General features: G+C 37.0%; 1 protein-coding gene across 2 annotated transcripts in view; it reads left to right on the forward strand.

The window, feature by feature from the left end:
* The window catches only part of LOC150085587 (protein DEK-like), a 252,237-nt gene that overhangs the window by 99,326 nt on the left and 134,588 nt on the right, over positions 1 to 18,323 (forward strand). For both annotated transcript variants that reach the window (XM_090374124.1, XM_090374125.1), the window contains one exon: positions 12,976 to 13,052. In XM_090374124.1, coding sequence (XP_090230250.1) covers positions 12,976 to 13,052 — 77 coding nt within the window. The remainder of the gene's footprint in view (positions 1 to 12,975; positions 13,053 to 18,323) is intronic.

The raw sequence follows: 18,323 nt of genomic DNA on the forward strand, positions 1-18,323 counted from the left end.
AACTGGGATATTGCTCTTCAGTATGTGACTATATTTCCTGAATGCTATCCATCCAAAATTTATTCTTCTCTTGACTTCCAGCCATTTACCATTATTACAGCTAATTACTTGTCCCAGATAAGTATATGACTCCACTTTTTTCAATTGCTGCTCCTTCAATCATTATTTTCCTTTCCGTGGCATACTTGTTCATCATTACTTTTGTTTTAGCCATATTCATCTTTAGTCCAAAATCCTTACTAACTGTGCATAACTGATTAAGATTTTCCTCTAATTCTTTGGGATCATGGCTTATGACCACAATGTCATCTGCAAATCGTAAATGGTTTAGGTACTCTCCGTTCACATTGACTCCTTTCTGCGACCAGTCTAATCTTCTGAAAGCTTCCTCAAGGGCAGCATTAAACAGCTTCGGAGATATTGTGTCTCCTTGTCGAACTCCTTTCTCGATTTTAAATTTGCTACTGTCTTTGTCTAGTCTAATAAAGGATGTAGCACTCTCATATATTTTCTTCAAAATCATAATATATGGAGTATCTATGCCTTGTCTTTCCAGTGCCCGAAACATTGCCTTATGCTGTATGGAGTCAAATGCCTTTTCATAATCCACAAATGCCAGGCATAATGGTGTTTTATATTCATCTGCTTTCTCCATTAGCTGTGATATTACGTGAAGGTGATCCATAGTTGAGAATCCTGTCCTAAAGCCAGCTTGCTCTTTCGATTGATTCTCATCAAGTATTCTTTCTAATCTGTTAGTAATGACCCTTGTGAACAACTTGTAGATGTGGGATAACAAGCAAATTGGTCTATAATTTCCGATTTCTGATTTATCTCCTTTCTTATGCAACAAGACTATGATTGCATTATTCCACTGCTTAGGCATCACACCTTTTCTAATGCACTTTGTGAAGAGCCTTGCCAGTTTTTGTGTTATGTCTCTTCCTCCCAATTTGAACAACTCTACAGTAACGTCATCTTCCCCCGGGGCTTTCCGATTCTTCATTTTCTTCAATGCATGTTCTACCTCATCAGGAAGAATATCGGGTATGCCGTATGTGTTGCTACTTTGCAATCCATCTTCCCCACTGCTGGTATCATTCCCTCCCTCCTTGTATAATTCTCTATAGCAGTCTTCTGCTATTTGAATTATGCCTTCTCTGCTGTTTATAAGTACACCATCGCTATTCTTCAGTTTCAGTATCATTTGTCTTTCTGTATTACTGCTCATGGCTGCTGATTTAAATCCTTTGTTTTCCCTTAATGCTGCTTCTACTTTTCTTGTGTTAAATCTTCTTATGTCCTCTCTGAGTCTCTTTCTAATGGCTTTGCATAACTCAGTATACTCAATTTTCTCCCTGTCAGTGTTTTTCTTGCTCTTCATTTGTCGTCTTCGGTTCATCATGACAAGTGTTTCTTGACTAATTTTTTCTTCTTTGGATTTCTCTTTCCCTATAGGTTTCTTGGGCTTTATCACTTTCAGAAAGTTGTAATATTCGTCGTCGATATCTTGGTCCTGAGCAGTCTGCAGAAGCTCAAACTTGTTCTTAAGTTCCAGTACATACTGCTTTTTCTCCTCCTCTGTTATTTCAAAGACCTTTGTATTATTTACTCGAGTCAGGTTTTTCCTTTCCTTTCCTATATCTATATCAAGTGTACATCTTACCATTCTGTGATCACTTCCAACATTTACCTTATTCAGGACGGTAACATCATTCACAATATATCTTCTGTTAGTGAGGATGAAGTCGATTTCATTAGTTGTTAATCCATTTGGACTCTTCCATGTCCACTTTCTGTTCACCCTTTTCTTGAAAAAAGTGTTCATTACTGACAGTCCTTGAGATTCTGCAAATTCCACAAGTCTTTCACCTCTTTTATTTCTTTCACCAATTCCAAAATTTCCTATAGTTCCTGTTTTGCCTTTTTCCAACCTTAGCATTGAAGTCCCCCCATAATAATAGTGTAGTGGGTTTTCTGCTCATCTAGAAGACTCAATTTCAGTGTACATTTATTCAACCTCTTCATCATCATGGCTCGATGTTGGTGCATAAATCATTATAATCTTTAGCTTGTACCTCTTAGAAATCTTGAATATTAGTCTTGACACCCTTGGTGATATACGTTTGAATTCCAAAATGTTGTTTTTAAAATCTTTATTTTAAAATATTTTAAAATAAAGATTTTAAACGTCGTACCCAGAGATTCTTAGCACCCTCTGCTTCCACTCTGATCCTCTCGCTGCCGTAAGAGGGAGAGTGAAAGCTGCTGGGGACTGAGGGCCATTTGTATTGTTGTGCTCTCATTGCTGGAGGGTTTGGTCTTTTCCTCTTCACGCTGACCAGGCGTCTTGAAGAGAACCACTCTACACGTTCGTTGCCACCTAAGTGACGTAACAGGGCTTACCATCGAGAAGGTGTGCATGAGTGGATTTTAGGGAGGCAGGCCAACCGGACTTCTCCTAAATCTTCTGTAATAGAGAGATATTGGATCCATCAGTGTTTTAGGCTGAGTGTCTGATAACACACAGGATACCTGTTCCCCTCTAAGCTCCTCTACAACAGAATATTCAAAGAAAGCGCTTTCCCCAACAAATGGTGCCATGCTTATGTTTTGGAATTTCCAAAATCAGGAGAAGATCCAACAAATCCACTACATTATTGACCTGTTGTACTCACCAGCTGTATGAGCAAGGTTATGGGAAAATGATCAATACCCGGTTATCCTGGTTTCTAGCTTGAAATGACCCCCAAAACCCAGTGCAGTGTGATTTCCGTGAAGGTAACTCTTTACCTTTTGATTAAACCAGAAATAAACATTTGTGATGCATTCGTACAGAAAGAACACCTTGCCATAGTTCTTTTTGACACTGCTTGGAGAAACATATTAGGCATAATACGATCTGGGATTGTGCGGACACCTACAACAATTTATGAGAAACTTCCTACACCCGCACTCATTTCAAATTAGAGTTCACAACTGCTTATCTTCAAAATTTATCCAGGAAGAAAGGTTCTACAAGAATCATTGCTAAGTGTCACTCTCTTTAATATAATAATGAATTCAATAACACATGACCCACCACAAACAGTATCCACTACCCTGTGCACCATTGACTTCAGTATCTCCTGCCATTCACCTAATATGCGAATGATAGAAAGACAATTGCAATGTGCCATGAACAAAATAGCTAAATGGTCCCAAAACAGTGAATTTCATCTCTCGCACCAGAAAACAGTTGGGATATACTTCTGTAGGGAGCATAACCTACATCCACACCCAGAACTTCAACCAGAAAATCAAATCATACCAGTGGTCCCTAGTGCCTGCTTTCTTCGTGTGATATTTGACCAAAAACTCACCTTTTTTGAACATATAAAAACACTCAGGATTACCTGTCTTAAAAAGCTAAACATCTTCTATCAGGCACAGCATGGGAGCTGACCCATGTTGCAGGGTTACTCACTAATACATTTGTATCATGCATTAATGTGGTCATGTCTGGACTATAGTTCTGTAGTCTCTAGCTCTGCTAGTCCAAGTGCTTTACATTAGCTTGATCCTGTATATCACAGTGCTCTTCATCTTGCACTTGGTCTTATTGCACATTGCTGGTTCAGAGCCTATATGCTGAAGCACATGAAACTTCCTTGCAGCTATGCAGACAATGCTTTTATTAAATTATGCAGAAAAATTCAGAGGTATCCAAATCAACCACTTGGAATGGACTTTTCTCTCCTAAATGGAAAATCCTTTATAGAGCTTATCCATCTATAAATCCACCAACCAGGATACGTCTTTGCTCACCATAGGCTGACTGGCAAATTGACCTTAGTAAGGTAAGATACAGCCTATTGTCTCTCATACAATCCTATCTTGGATGTATCATATACCGCTGTGTGACCTTTCATTCACGGCCTGCGGAAAACACAGCACGGCAATACACACCAATCTACACAGACTGGTCTAAAACTGAAAATCATGTTGGTGCCTATTGCAGCATTATTTCCCAACATTACCATATCCAAGAAACTCTCTACTAAATGTAGCAGCTATACTACAGAACTCTCTGCTATCTACATAACCTTAAATTACAAACTCTCAACAACCATATTGCATATTGCTATGAGACAGTGTTATATATACCAATTCCATCAGTGCTATCCACTTATTTAGATTAATTCCCATAGTTCTCTTTATAGACTCAGCCAAAAATGAAAATTCTGAAAGACTGCTGTAAAAATAAAAACATTTAGCTCTTTTGTAAGAACATGAAATGTGACTAAATAAAAAGTTTGTGGACACAAAGGACTTATGTGGAAGTACAAAAGATAAATTACAGTCTAAATATATACCCAGAAATTTAACTGAATCAGAAGTAGGAATATTCACCCAGTTAATCCCAGTGATCAAGCTGTCAAAAGATAAACAAAATTTAACACAGTGTTTCTCAACCTGTGTGCCGGCCGCCACTGTATTTTAGCCAGGTGGGCAGGAGCCGCAGTGAGTAGCACACACTTCTTAATTAGACCAGAGTTCGAGCCCATGACCACCAAATGCGGAGGATGCGGAAAGGTTAGGGAATGACTACCGCATATCCCCGGAGCAATATGGCCTTAGTTGCTAATGCTCCTAAAAACAAAATAACAAACCTGTGTGCCACGAGTATGCTTAAAGTGTACTGCAGAAAATGCAAATGAATAAATCCAAGTTTTAAAATAAAAATTTATTAAAAGAAAAAATTCATTTATTTATGCTGCGCTGATCTGCCTTCCGGCAGTCAACGTCTCATTACATTTTGATTCCAAACACGACAGTTAATAGAACCTACAGTACTTAGTACCGTGCTCGGGTTGGAGGTTGAGAACACAATAGAAGATATTTGTTGACATTAGACTTGAATTTCTGTAGACTGTAATTTTCAGGAAATACTTATGAAGGAAGGTTGTTCCAGAAAACAGCAGTTGAATGAATAAATGAGGAAGATGAAAAGTTGGTTCTTTGAGTTTGAAGTTGGACAGTAAATGGATGTTGACTGGTGGCTGCATGGTTCGGACTGTTTTGAAAGAGAGAGCAGGAATTATAGAAGCCAATTCAGAAGAACAGTGCCCATTGAAGTATCTGCAGAAAAGGCATGCAGCAGGAACAGTATGCCTATGAGACAGCAAGTGGAGAGAATCTTTTAAAGATGAGTCATTAATTAACCTAACTGCCCTCTTCTGATTGGAATTTAGAAGCCTGAGAGAGGTTTTGGAGGCACCAAATTCCTTGGTAGGGTGGATTTGCAATTTGTACAAAGTGAACAGCTGTTTGTAAGAAAAGTAAACTCTGAGAGCAAAAGAGAAAACCAGTGTTTTTAGATGCAGAGGAAGCAATATTTGTAATGTGCTTGTGCCAAGAGAGATTAGAAGTCAGGATAATCTCAAAGGAGAGATATCATTTTGCCTAGAAATTGGTGTGTCACCAAAGATAAGCATAGGAGCAGAAGAATCCTTTTTTTGTGAGATATAAGACAAGTCTGTGTTTTAGAAGGATTGAAATCAACTAAGTTGTCTTTTGCCCCACTGGAGAATTACCTGGAGATCGGCATTTATGGAATTGGTAGCGGATATTCGAGAATTTGAAGCTGATTGAGCAGGGCAAGGTTTCTCAAAATGGAAAGTGGAATGGAATGTGATATCATCTGCAAAACTATGAATAGGATTTCCAGTCAGTGGAAGAAGGTCATTAATATACAACAGGAAAAGAGTGTGTGTATGGGGGGGGAGTACTGAACCTTGGGGGACACCAACATTAGTGGAGAAGTTAGAAAACAGAGAGCCACCTACCATCACCCTCAGTGAGCGATCAGAGAGAAAACTGGATAACCAACTAAAAACAGTTGGCAAACCATAAGATGGAAGCTTGTTTAGAAGACCTTTATGCCAAACACGATCGAAAGCCTTTGAGATGTCAAGAGCAACCTTTCCATTGAATTAGTCCATAAATGGGTAACGTAATCCAGAATATCACCAGTGGATCGACACTGGCGGAATCCATACTGGCAATCGTTGATCAGACGGGAGGTTTCTAGGTAGTTTAAGAGTTGGCGGTTAATTGATTTCTCCATTACTCTAGAAAGAGTAGAAGTAATTGCAATGGAATGATAATTGGATGGGAGGGATTTGCCACCATTTTTAGGAACTGGCTGCAAATGAGCAAATTCCCAAGCAGAAGGAAAAACACCTTGGAATAAGAAAGTGAAAAAAGGCAGCAAAGAATAGGAGTAAGTTCAGGAGCACAGGTTTTGTGAAGAAATAGAACAAGTGGAGAAATACCATCTAGACCTGGAGCTTTCTTAGCACCAAGATTCATCAAAATTCTTCTGACGTCCTTTTGACGGAAGACCACAGGAGGCATTGAATGGAGCGTGTTGGGAATGGTGGGAGGTGTTTTTCCAAGATCATTAATACATGAGTTGGGGCGCCTCCGTAGGGTGGGAAGGAGCAGCAGTGCATAGCACATGCTTCTTGATTAGACCGGGGTTCGAGCCAGTCACCACCAAATACAAAGGATGCGGAAAGGTCAGGGAATGACCACCGCATATTCCCGGAGCAATATGGCCTTAGTTGCTAATATTCCTAAAAACCAAATAACAAACAACAACATGAGTTGGAAGAAAAATAGGATGCTAGCAGGTCAGCTTTCTCCTTGGCTGAAGTGACAACAGAACCATCTGGTTTGGACAGAGGTGGCAGCAGAGATGGGCAAAAGTTACGGCCAATAGCTTTGGCAAGAGGCGAATACTCGGCTACAATTAGGGCAAGGAGCAAGTTTTCTACTCTTTGCCTGATCAGACTCTAGTTTGGACCGATTAATAACTGCTTTACAATTGATGTGAGCTTTGGTGTAGGCAAAAAATGAAACTGGAGAATTAGAAACAAGCCAGTTACGATATGCACATTCTTCTCTTGAACAGCCTTGGTATATTTATTGGAAAACCAAGGTTTATTTAAAGGACGAGATTTTAAAGTGGAGTATGGGATAAAGTATTCCATTCCTGAAAGAATAATTTCACTGACACGATCTGAGCAAACGTTGACATCAGAAGTTTTGAAACAGTAATCCGACAAAGGTAAAGAAGAAAAGAAGTCTCGCAGGTCATCCCATTTTGCATTCTTGTATTGCCAAACAACACGAGGTTGGGAATAGCCATTAGATAAAGGTTCCATTGGAGAAGAGATAATCACCAAGTTGTGATCTGAAGTGCCTAAAGGACCTCTAACTTCGACCGTATGCTTAGAAGTGTTGTTTGTGAGAAAAAGATCAAGCATATTGGCTGTATGATTATAATTGTCCGGTATTCTTGTAGGTAAATGAACAATCTGTGCATGGTCATTAGTAATTACAAAAACCTCAGCATCTCAACCAGCTGGGTCGGTGTGACTTGAAAATGGAAGCCAGCTGGAGTTGTGAACATTAAAATCACCAAGGAAAATTACCCCACTGTAGGAAAGTTGGACTGGAGAAAGTTAAGTTGCAAAGAGAGGAAGTCAAAGAGCTCCAAGTGATTAGTGGAGTTGGGATAACGGTAGAGACAACAGATGAATTTAACACAATGAAGTAGAGAGATTTTAAGGTAGATTAGATCAAAGAGAGGAGATTCCAAAGTCTCTGACAGGGAATATCAGAACGGTTATATGCACAAGTACCACCTTTGAGGCGAATGGAATCATACAGCGAATAATTTGGGCATCTGAGATGAGCAGTAGTTGAATCAACCGATAACTGAGATTCTGTCAGAAAAAGTACATGGGGTTTGGCAGACTGCAAGTGGAAATGGTTGAGATTTGAGACCACGTATATTTGTGAAATGAATTAGGAAGTACTTGGGAGGTTTAAATCTTTTTGCAGATAAGCTTGCTCTATTAGAGTGACAATTCATGGTGTATTCAATAGTAAGAAAAAGTGGGTGGGACCTGCTGTATGAAGTAATGAAATTTTTGGATAAGGCGTACACACAGTTAGAATATACCCAGATCCTTGACATAACGTGGCCTTGGCAATGCTCCCCGCATACACACTACTCGGACTCCCTCCAGTCACTATATGACAGAGTAGAGGTAGCAAGATTATACTCTAGCTGATCCGGAAGCCTCCTAGAGAGTTACCAATGGGTTCGGTCCGGTGTACTACTAGCGGCTGGTCTGCAAACACCGTTTTTGAGCCGTACCCTCGAATGTAAGGAATATTGGATCTCGCCACAACGTTTATCATAACCTCAAAAGTCATCAATGATACTGCATGATGGAAAAGATAGGGAGGGGTTGACCGGAACTTTGCTCTATGGACTAAACATGGGTTCCACCACTTCAAGCCGCCAATAAGCAATGTGGTGGTATTGCACCGGTTGATGATAGTCATCTACCACCTAGTTCTGCACTGCTTATGTCTGTGTGACACTATGTCTCTGATATCCGAACAATATCTGCCTTGATGTCTTGACTAGCACTTGAAGCTCATTGAATTTATTAACTATACTCCTAGCATTTTTGTAAATGCAAGTATACATGCACCTGTTTATACTCTGTTACCCTAACACAGCCCATGTATTTACTTGTTCCACTATGACTCCCAGCAGTCCTGGAAATCCCCATTGCCTTGCTTTCCAGGCTGCTGCTCAATTGCATTTCAATAGAAGTAGTGCAAGAATCACTTTTACCTCTGCCAGCGGCATGTTAATCTATTAGTCTGTGTTATTCCCCCCCCCCCCAAGCTAGCAGTTTTCTGACCCACCTAACTCTGCCTTGATAGCATTAGCAGATATTCTTGCACTCTTTCTATTTAAGTGTATCCCATCCCTGTAGAAGCAGTCTCTCCTGTTAATAAGCACAGACCAGGCTGAGAAAAATTCTACCCCTTAAGTCTTGCACAATCTCTCCAGGGCTGAATTGATCGACAAGGCTCTCATCACATACTCCTTCCTATCATGTTGCAGAATTGCAGATACTTTCAAATTCAGCCCTAACTCACGGCTTTTTTTCAGCATTGTCTTACACTTGTTAAGTAATTCTGCTAGTCTCCTACTCTTAATATAAATAGTGCCAACGTGTACAACAATATCACCCTTTCTGTCCTAAAAGGTATCTGCCTTACGTCATCAACCTTTGTCCCTGACAGACATACCCTGGTCCTGTTCCATCTATCCTTTTTGCACAATATGTGCCCCGTTTCCCTGACAATAGAGTCACCTACAACAACTAGTTCCTTTGGACCAGCACATTCTGCCTTGGGAGTTGCCTCTGTGTTGCGTGATGTTCAAGTGCAAGCTCTGGCATTGGTCGGCCTCTCAATTTAAATCCTTTGAGGGCATCCACCCGTCGTTCAAGCTCTCATATAAGCTCATAACAATGCCGAGTTGGTGCCTGATTTTCTCGCACTCCTTACATCGAGCACATTCACAAAGACATTCCCCTTGACAGTATCATGTCCCATTCCTGATTGCTCCACAAACAGCAAACAAGCAGTGCATTTCAATAGACTGTGATTCAGAGGAGAACTGCCCCCCTCAGTTCTTCCCTGAGCCACAGCACTTCCACTAGTTTGAGCCTTTTGCTTTGCTGCTCTGGTTTTTCTTGAATAGAAATCATTTCATGATTTCTATTCAAGTTCAATAAAATTCCAATACAAAATATAAACTGTATATCCCAATAACCTATATCCCAATGCAGTTATAACACTATATATAGTATTTCGGTATCGAATATTATATCCGAGTTACGTTATATGACTTTCTTATCCCCTGTCAACTTATATGTTATTAATTTATGATGTTACGTTTGTAACAACTAGGTCGCTATATTTATTTAGTTAAAAAAGTAAAATTCAATTGACAATAAAATTTAATAAGATTAATAAATTTTACTGATTAATTGATACCACCATACTCGCTATCTAGTTTTCCGTTAAACCTTACACTAGCACACGTATCGTATAACAATGGCGGCAAGTTATGAACGGTTAATCTGCGGACACGAGGTATTATTTACTTTCCAAATCGCGCTATCTAAATTCAAAATAAACCACGGAGCTTGAATAGATGTATAAGCTACTTATAGATAATAATTTAATCTAACAATTAAGTCAATAAAGCAGTTAAGTATAATTAAAAACTTTCATTTGCGGGCGCCACAAAACCTGTCCACACGTGGATTTGATATCCTTACAGATACAAAGTAATAACCTACAAAATCTCTATCTAAGTACAATTTAAACTAAAGCATTGTTACTAGGAATATAAAGCAACTCTAAAAAATAAATTAATATGCCAATTTAAGTCAATAAAAAAGCAAAAACTTCTCTATTTGCTGGAGCCATAGAAACTTCGCCTGTTCACATGTTCTTGTGCACCCACCCACAGGTCGGCACCTAACTCTATTTTTCCCATAGGCCCTGTTGTTTATATTGCACGATTTTGCATTGCACGAGGGTTTCTAGGAACACAACTGTCGTGTTATACGAGCATTGTTATATCGTGTTAAATAATAATTTTATAATAAATAATAATTAATTTTCATAAACGACATTGATGAAGGGATAGAGGGCGTGATGTCTAAATTTGCAGATGATGTTAAATTTGGTAGAGTAGTTAATGATCATTGTCAAGCTGAGCTTCTTCAGAGAGACCTAGAGAGACTTCAGGAATGGTCAGAAAAATGGCAGCTATGCCTTAATCCAACAAAGTGTAAGGTATTACACCTGGGAAACAGTAATCCCAAAATAACTGGTGGAGTTAAACTAAACCGAGTACTGGAGGAAAGGGACTTGGGTGTTACGATATGGTCAGACATGAAATTCTCTGAGCATTGTAAACAGGTTGCAAGGAAGGCCATTGGTGTCCTATCGATGATCTATCGAACTTTTTCAAGTAGAGATAGGGACGTGATAATCCAATTATATAAGGCTTATGTTAGACCACACTTGGAATACTGTGTTCAAGTATGGAGACTGCACCTAAAGAAAGACATCGAGCTTCTTGAAAGGGTGCAAAGACGGGTAACTCGCCTGGTGACATCGGCAAAAGGGCGTCCTTATGAAGAAAGACTTCGAATATGTGGGTTGCAGAGTTTGGGAACTTTGGGAACCTTAGAGGAGATTTGATTGAGGTGTTTAAGGCTCTGAGAGGCATCAGTAAAAATGAATGAGGACGAAATTTTCAAGATTATAAATGATGCTAGAACTAGGGGACATAAATTCAAGTTACGGGGAGAAATGTTTAGATTGGACTGCAGGAAGTTTTATTTTAGCCAGTGAGTTATAAATTACTGGAATAAGTTGCCTTCGTGGGTGGTAGAAGCCGACAGTTTGGCGAAATTCAAAGGTCATCTGGATAGTACTTTCAGGTAAGGGAAGCACATAGGATGATAGGTTTAATTTCCTTTTTTTAATTAATTATTATTATTTTTTTATCATTGTTTTGTTCGGATATTTTTTTTTTTTTTTGGCTGGTGCAGCCATAGGCTTTCTTGCACCATGCGGCCATTACTAATACTAATAATGAGAAGCAAACCAACAAAGAAAAAAGTAATGAAATTTATTAGGTAATCATATATTTTTTTATTCCTTATTGAATATTACCCTATAAAAATTAAGTGATTAGAATCACTTTTTTTTCATACAAGATTTGTTTTGGATGAAAATTGCTTAACTTATTCAAATTCACTGAAAATGAAACTTTTCTGTGAAAGTGTCAGGAATAGTGAAAACAAAAGTTGAACGACAAGTGGCATAACAGTGAAAGTCACTGGGTCCAATAAATGCTTAGTGGGAACCAAACTTGTCACTCTATTTAATGGTATCATATATTTCACCATTCAAATTGAACATTTGTTAGAAAATTGCTGTTTTTGTTAATTATTTATTAATTAGTTGTTAATTAATTACTTGTTATTCTAGGACAAAAATATAATGTTTGAAATCCAGGAACCTTTGTATCTAGAGATTGCCATTTTTTTTTTTTTTTTTTTGCATAATAAATTAACCAAATTTGATATTTCAAAATTCAAGAGCTCGGATAAAGGCAGGTTTTGCAGCACAGCCATCTACTTTTTAATGTTTTCTGTGAATAATTTTTTTTTTTTTTTTTTTTTTAACTCTATTATTTTATCACTTAGATTGTTGATCAGAAATGAGAAAGTTAGCATTATGAAGTTTCTGAGGCAGTTGCCTACAAAGTTGTTCCGATAATATTCCATTTTATGAAAAAAAGTAAAATGGGGAGGGGGAAAATAAACAAAATAAAACAGCAATTGCAATATGACTAGTAATGATTGCAAAAACAAAATGGCAATCCTGTTATCACAGAATTTTTTTGAATTTCTTCACAGTCAATGTGAGAAAGATGACAACAGGTATCTTTCTTGTTCTGATTAAATTACTGCATTAACTGTCTACTCACAAATGTCTTCCACAATGAAACTAAAAATTATTAATTTTTTTAAACAAGATTCTGCACAGTATTAATAAAAGCATTTGCTTAAAATCTTAATGAATTAATACTTGTCTTGAACTTGTGGATACTTCAAACCCATTTAAATTGAAAGAGATGTATTTTTGTCCCTTGAATTTGATATAACCAGGTTTTACTTATTGTTTAGGTTCATGGTCAAATTTATTGCCTGAACTATTTATTATCTTCATCTCACTAATGGCGACTTGGAAATTTGCTCAGTTCCATGTGTTTGGTAATGCAGGAGCTGTTGCAGTGTGTGACTGCTAGATGGTTTGTGCTAGGGCAAATTTACATGCTAATTTTTTCTGTCATTATAGGATAGGCCGTACACTAGTAACATTGATAAATTAAATAAAAAAGATAATAAAATACCCTTAGGTAATCGAGATTCAGATAAACCAAAATTATTTGATATCAGATTTATTTATTTTAATGTGCATTTAATACATGTACATAAATGCATATATTTATGTATATTATTTTAGTTGAATTCCAGATTCAAAAGACAAAAATGGAAGAATTAAAAGTGCTGCATAGGATACTCTTTAATAGGCCAGGCTCGGTATGAAGTCTTAATATTATTTATTTAGTAATTATAAATAAACTGTTTTCCTTCTTCTTTTAATATATACAGTATTTCCCTATGTATAAGATGCACCTTAATTTTGGGGCCCGAAAAAAAAAAAATGTATTACATAAAGTTATTGAACTCAAGTTTTATTCATCATAAAATTCATACAACTCATCACCGTCAAAACTCCCATCCATTAGCTTGTCCTCATCTGTGTCTGATGACGAATCACTGTCTTCGTATATTGCCTCGTTATGGCATTTGAAATGCCACGCTTCTTAAATGACTTGACAACGATCTCAATCTTGATATTATCCTAGGATCTTTTCACACAGTTACAAACTTCTCCTATAGTTGGTTTCTTCACTCTTCCTGCTGGTTTCAAATTGTCCCCAGAAGACTTCATCCATTGGTTCCATTCGTCTCTCATGGCAGCTTTGAAGGGTTTGTTAATGCTGACATCAAGTGGTTAGAGCTGGGATGTTAATCCTTCAGGTATGACGGCAAGTTTTGTTTTTTGCTCTGCAGCAATCTTCTTTGTATTTTTTGTTATGTGTGCCCTGAACTGATCAAGCACCAATAGGGCAGGTTTGCATAAGAGCCCACCTGGTCTCCTGCTCCAAACTTTCTCAAACCAGATCTTCATCCCGTCCTGATCCATCCAACCCTTTTCATGAACGTGGACAATCACTCCTCGAGGAATATCTTCTTTTGGCATTGTTTTGCATTTGAAAACATAGGAGGCAGCTTGGTTCCTTTGGCACAACAAGCTAGAACAAGTGTATAATGGCTCTTTTCATACTTGTCTTCACAGTTACAGTTTTCACCCCCTTCTTATCAACAGTTCTGTTACTTGGGACATCAAATTGAAGGGGGACGTTGTCCATATTTGCAATCTCTCCCAACTCAAACTGATGTGTCTTCCGACATTGAATGACAAAACAACGAAATTCAAGGACCTTCTGCTCATAGCTTTCAGGCATCTTTTGGGCAAGTCTGGTGCGTGTATGCATGCTTAGTCCATTCCGTTTCATGAACCTGAAGCACCAATTGTGTCCTCCTTTGAAATCAGTAACTTCTTTTTCATCAGAAATTCTTCTTGCCTCATGCTGAACCATCTTTGTGGACACAGGAATTCCAATTGCCCTTTGCTCCTCAATCCATATCTTCAATTCCCTCTCTAAATCAGGCCATTTTGCTCACTTGCCTCTAATGGCCTTTTTCTGCCGTAGCGTTTTCAGTAACGTTCAGCAGCACGATTTCCATTCACTTTTGCAAACTGGATTACTTTTAACTTGAATTCAGCACTGTACGAAAATATTTTCAGAACGTGGCAAAACGTAACCTAATATACCGATAACAAGTGCGAAACAATGAGTGCAAAGACAACAAGCGCGAAAAAGCGGGAAATGCAAGTAAAAAAAAAATCTACAACCACTGTATAAGATGCACCCAGTTTATAAAAACCAAATTTTTTGAAAAAAGGTGCATCTTATACATGGGGAAATACGGTAATAAGCCTGAGCAACCTGTAGTCCACTTCAAAATTTTTTGAGGCTTGCAGGACTAATGCCCTTCTGAGGAAATTATAGAATAGCGCTGCTTACCATTTTAAAATTAATTTCCAAGACTGCATCAGTAAAATTATATCTTACAAAAATGACATTATACAGGGTGCCTGAAAAAAAGTCTTTATTATTATAAATGTCCATAACATCAGAAGATGCATATTTACATTAACTGTTCTCACAATTACAAATAACTCAAAATTTATGTACATGTTCTCCTCTTGTAGCTCTGAGGATGGCAAATCTACTCTTCATAAGACAGAAAGTCTAACACCAGACTTCCTGTCTTGTGATATTTAGCATTCCAGATCACTCAGTTCACCACACCCAATCCAGAAATTTTGGAAAATGGTATGAAGAGCAGAATATCAATGAGACAGTGCCCAGTTCTATGGGGGGGGGGGTATTCCTCCAGTTGTGGAAGCGTGTAATTCTTTAAAAGGTCAAGATAAATTGAATTTTCAGAAGTAAGAAATGGACCAATATCTGATCATGACAAAGCCTGCACCAACTGCTACAGTAGAATGTTGGTTATCTGTAAAGTCAGTTTTCTGAATAATTTGAAAAGGCCGATCCTTTTTTTTTTTTTTTTTTTTTTTTTTTTTTTGTTAATGCTGACATCAAGTGGTTAGAGCCGGTTATAGTGATCACGTTCGCAAATTGAATTTTGATTGAAAGATCAAGTTTACTACCTGTTTATAACATATTGTACAAACAAAAAACCTAAGAAACCAAAAACTGCAAATCGTTTTTGTTTTTTGGTTGTGACCTCTAGAATATTATGACTTTCGGAAATGTGCTTTAGAAAAATATCAGTGGGGATTTTCTTGGAAACCAAGAGTAAATTTCAGATTAGTTTAGCTCCAGATTCAGTAAGAATAATATCAGCCTGAAACTGTGCAATTTATTATTTTTCTTAAAAAAAAAAAAAAAAAAAAAAACTTATTTTATTAATAGAATTAGAAAAGGTGAAAATTTAGGAAATCTCTCCAAAGAGTTTAATGTTGGGGACCTCAACAATTTATGGCATCAAGAAAAATTCCAATGCTATAACAGAATTTGTGTCAATTATGTTATGGATAGTGAAGGAGGATCTACAGGACAAAGACTGTGCTGAAACCTGAAAATACCACTTCAGAGAGTGCCCTCTAATCTTAGTTATTTGATTTAATGGTAAGTTAGATTAAATTTATTTAATCTTAACTTACATTTGATTATCCAGAAAATTTGGCTATCCGGAAGTGGTCTGACGTCAGTTATTCCGGATAACCGACGCTCTACTGTATCACAAATTTTTTAATGCACATCTTCGAACTTTGTGCCAATTTACATGTGTCCTGAAACATGAAAAGTTGCTTCATAAGAAAGCACACCATTGTCATGTTCATTTAACTGTAGCATTATTTCGGCAAACAGTTCACCTGCAGGCTGTCTATTTGTAATAACCTGCACCACTTGAACTTAATGGAAATGTTAATCCGTATAATGGTTTCTAGCTGTAGAAAATAAATGAAACTAAAGAAAGCTTTTATGAACATGTACTGTTGATTATGGGATTTGTAGTTATCATGAAGCATATTGAGTTGATTTTCTTGCATTTCAATGGAATGTATTACAAAAGTTCTCCTGAACTTCATCAGACATTCAAGGCCATCTGTTACGTTTATCAATTAGAAAACTTCTGATTTTCTTTCATAAAAGGTTGGAAAGTTTGATGGATCCTTTCTAAACATTCAACAATAATTATGTTGAACCTGAATCGGTGAATTTGTAGCAGCAAGCTATAAAACACATTAAGCTTTCTCTTGAATAGTAGTCATTTTGTTTTATGGCTTGCTGTGGTCTTACCTTTGAACCAGTGGCCTATGATCTATATCAGGGGTGGCCAACTTAATTTGTGATGCGATCTACTTTTTTCCTTCAAAATGTGCCGCTATCTACTATCTCAAAACTTTCATTGCACAAGATTAAAAAGTTAATCAATGCATATTGAAAATTGTTGTTTATAAATTTTAAAATTAAATACAATTCAGAATTCTTATTTTAAATTAACATATATTTAAATTTTTAATTTATGTGAAGTTTGTGTTGTCATCTGCCAAGCTTTCAAAATCAGGGATATACTGTGATAAGGGCAACCGTAAAGAATCTTTTGTATACAAGTCCGTAAGAGCACAGCGATTCTTCGTCTTTGTTTGTTTCAAATACGAAAAGGCCGATTCACATAGATATGTGGAACCAAAACAGGAATTTAAAAGTTCACTGCATTTTTTTTACATTTGGGTACTTTTCTTGGCAAACATATTTCTAAGTCTTTTTCTGATGATCTGGCTTTTAGGAAAATATCATTTCACAATGTAATAATTTCATTTTCAAGTAATGTTTTCTCCATGTGAAAAATCGCAGTGATTTTTCTGCAATTTGTTTCGTATCTAAGTCGACATTAAATGGATAAAAAATATATTGAACAATGTCTTCAATTGTTTTAAAATCACTGAATCTGGTTTCAAAATCATCCACAACTTTCTCAATTTCAGAAACGTTTCTCACTATTAAATTCAAAAACAGGATATTTTTGCAAATGATCTTGCCTATTTGCAAAATGGTCAAATTTTTTTTTCTTTGAGATCCTTAGCCATTGCCAAAAATTGATATTTATATGCAGAAATACTATTAATCATGTCACCCACATTTTTATTTTTTTCTTGTAATTCCAAATTCAGATCACTTAATTTACTGGTAAAATCTGCCAAAAAATCCAGATCACACAACCACTCCGTATCTTGTAGCTGCTGATAATCATCTCCCCTTTGATCAACAAATTGTTTAATTTCATTCAGCAAATTTTGAAATCTCTGTAGAAACTTACTCCGACTCAGCCACCTCACATCTGTGTGTAATATCAGATCTGGTTCTTTTTCATCGAGTTGCATTTTGAAAAGTCTCCTTTGAAGAGATTGTCCTCTGATGGAATTCACGGTTTTGAAAGCGATGTCCATAACACTTTTAGTATTTAATCTTTTGCTGGCTAACACTTGTTAGCAGATGATACAATGGTAATTCAAAAAATCTGGGAAATCATCATCCTTTTGGCACAATGCGACGAATCTGTTAAGATGCCCCGTTATTGCTTTAGCTTCATCTGTTGTTACTGATATGAGCTTAAATAGTGTAATTTAATTTTTTCAATAAATTGTTTGAATGAGTTAAATATATGAAGACCTCTAGTTCTTTCTTTTAATGAAACCATACCCAGCAGTTCTTCTATAGTGGCAGAATTGCCACTATAGAAGTTGAAAACAATACGAATAAAAATGAGCAACTGAGCTGTATCACTGACATCTGTAGATTCATCCAGTTGTAAAGAAAAGGACACACAATTAGCAATATCAGCACGCAATTGTTCACTCACATTTTACTCATTTTTTCGAAGCGTCGCATCACAGTATTTCGAGATAGTTGCAGATCTTGAAGGGCACTTAATTTCATTTTTGTTCTTAAATTTTCAAAAAGTAGAATGTGTTATTTCCAAAAATGCATCTTTGATGAATTGACCATCAGAAAATGATTTGCATTTTTTTGCAAGAAGATGACTCACTTTAAATGATGCTACAGTTACTGCTTTAGATTGTAAATAAGTGTTGTGAAGAAATTTTGTTGTGCGAATAATCTGGATTTAAGTTCTTCTAATTTA

The sequence above is a fragment of the Mastigoproctus giganteus genome, chromosome 5 (genome assembly GCF_048544385.1).
Source record: "Mastigoproctus giganteus isolate SK-2022 chromosome 5, ASM4854438v1, whole genome shotgun sequence".
Lineage (NCBI taxonomy): Eukaryota > Metazoa > Arthropoda > Arachnida > Uropygi > Thelyphonidae > Mastigoproctus > Mastigoproctus giganteus.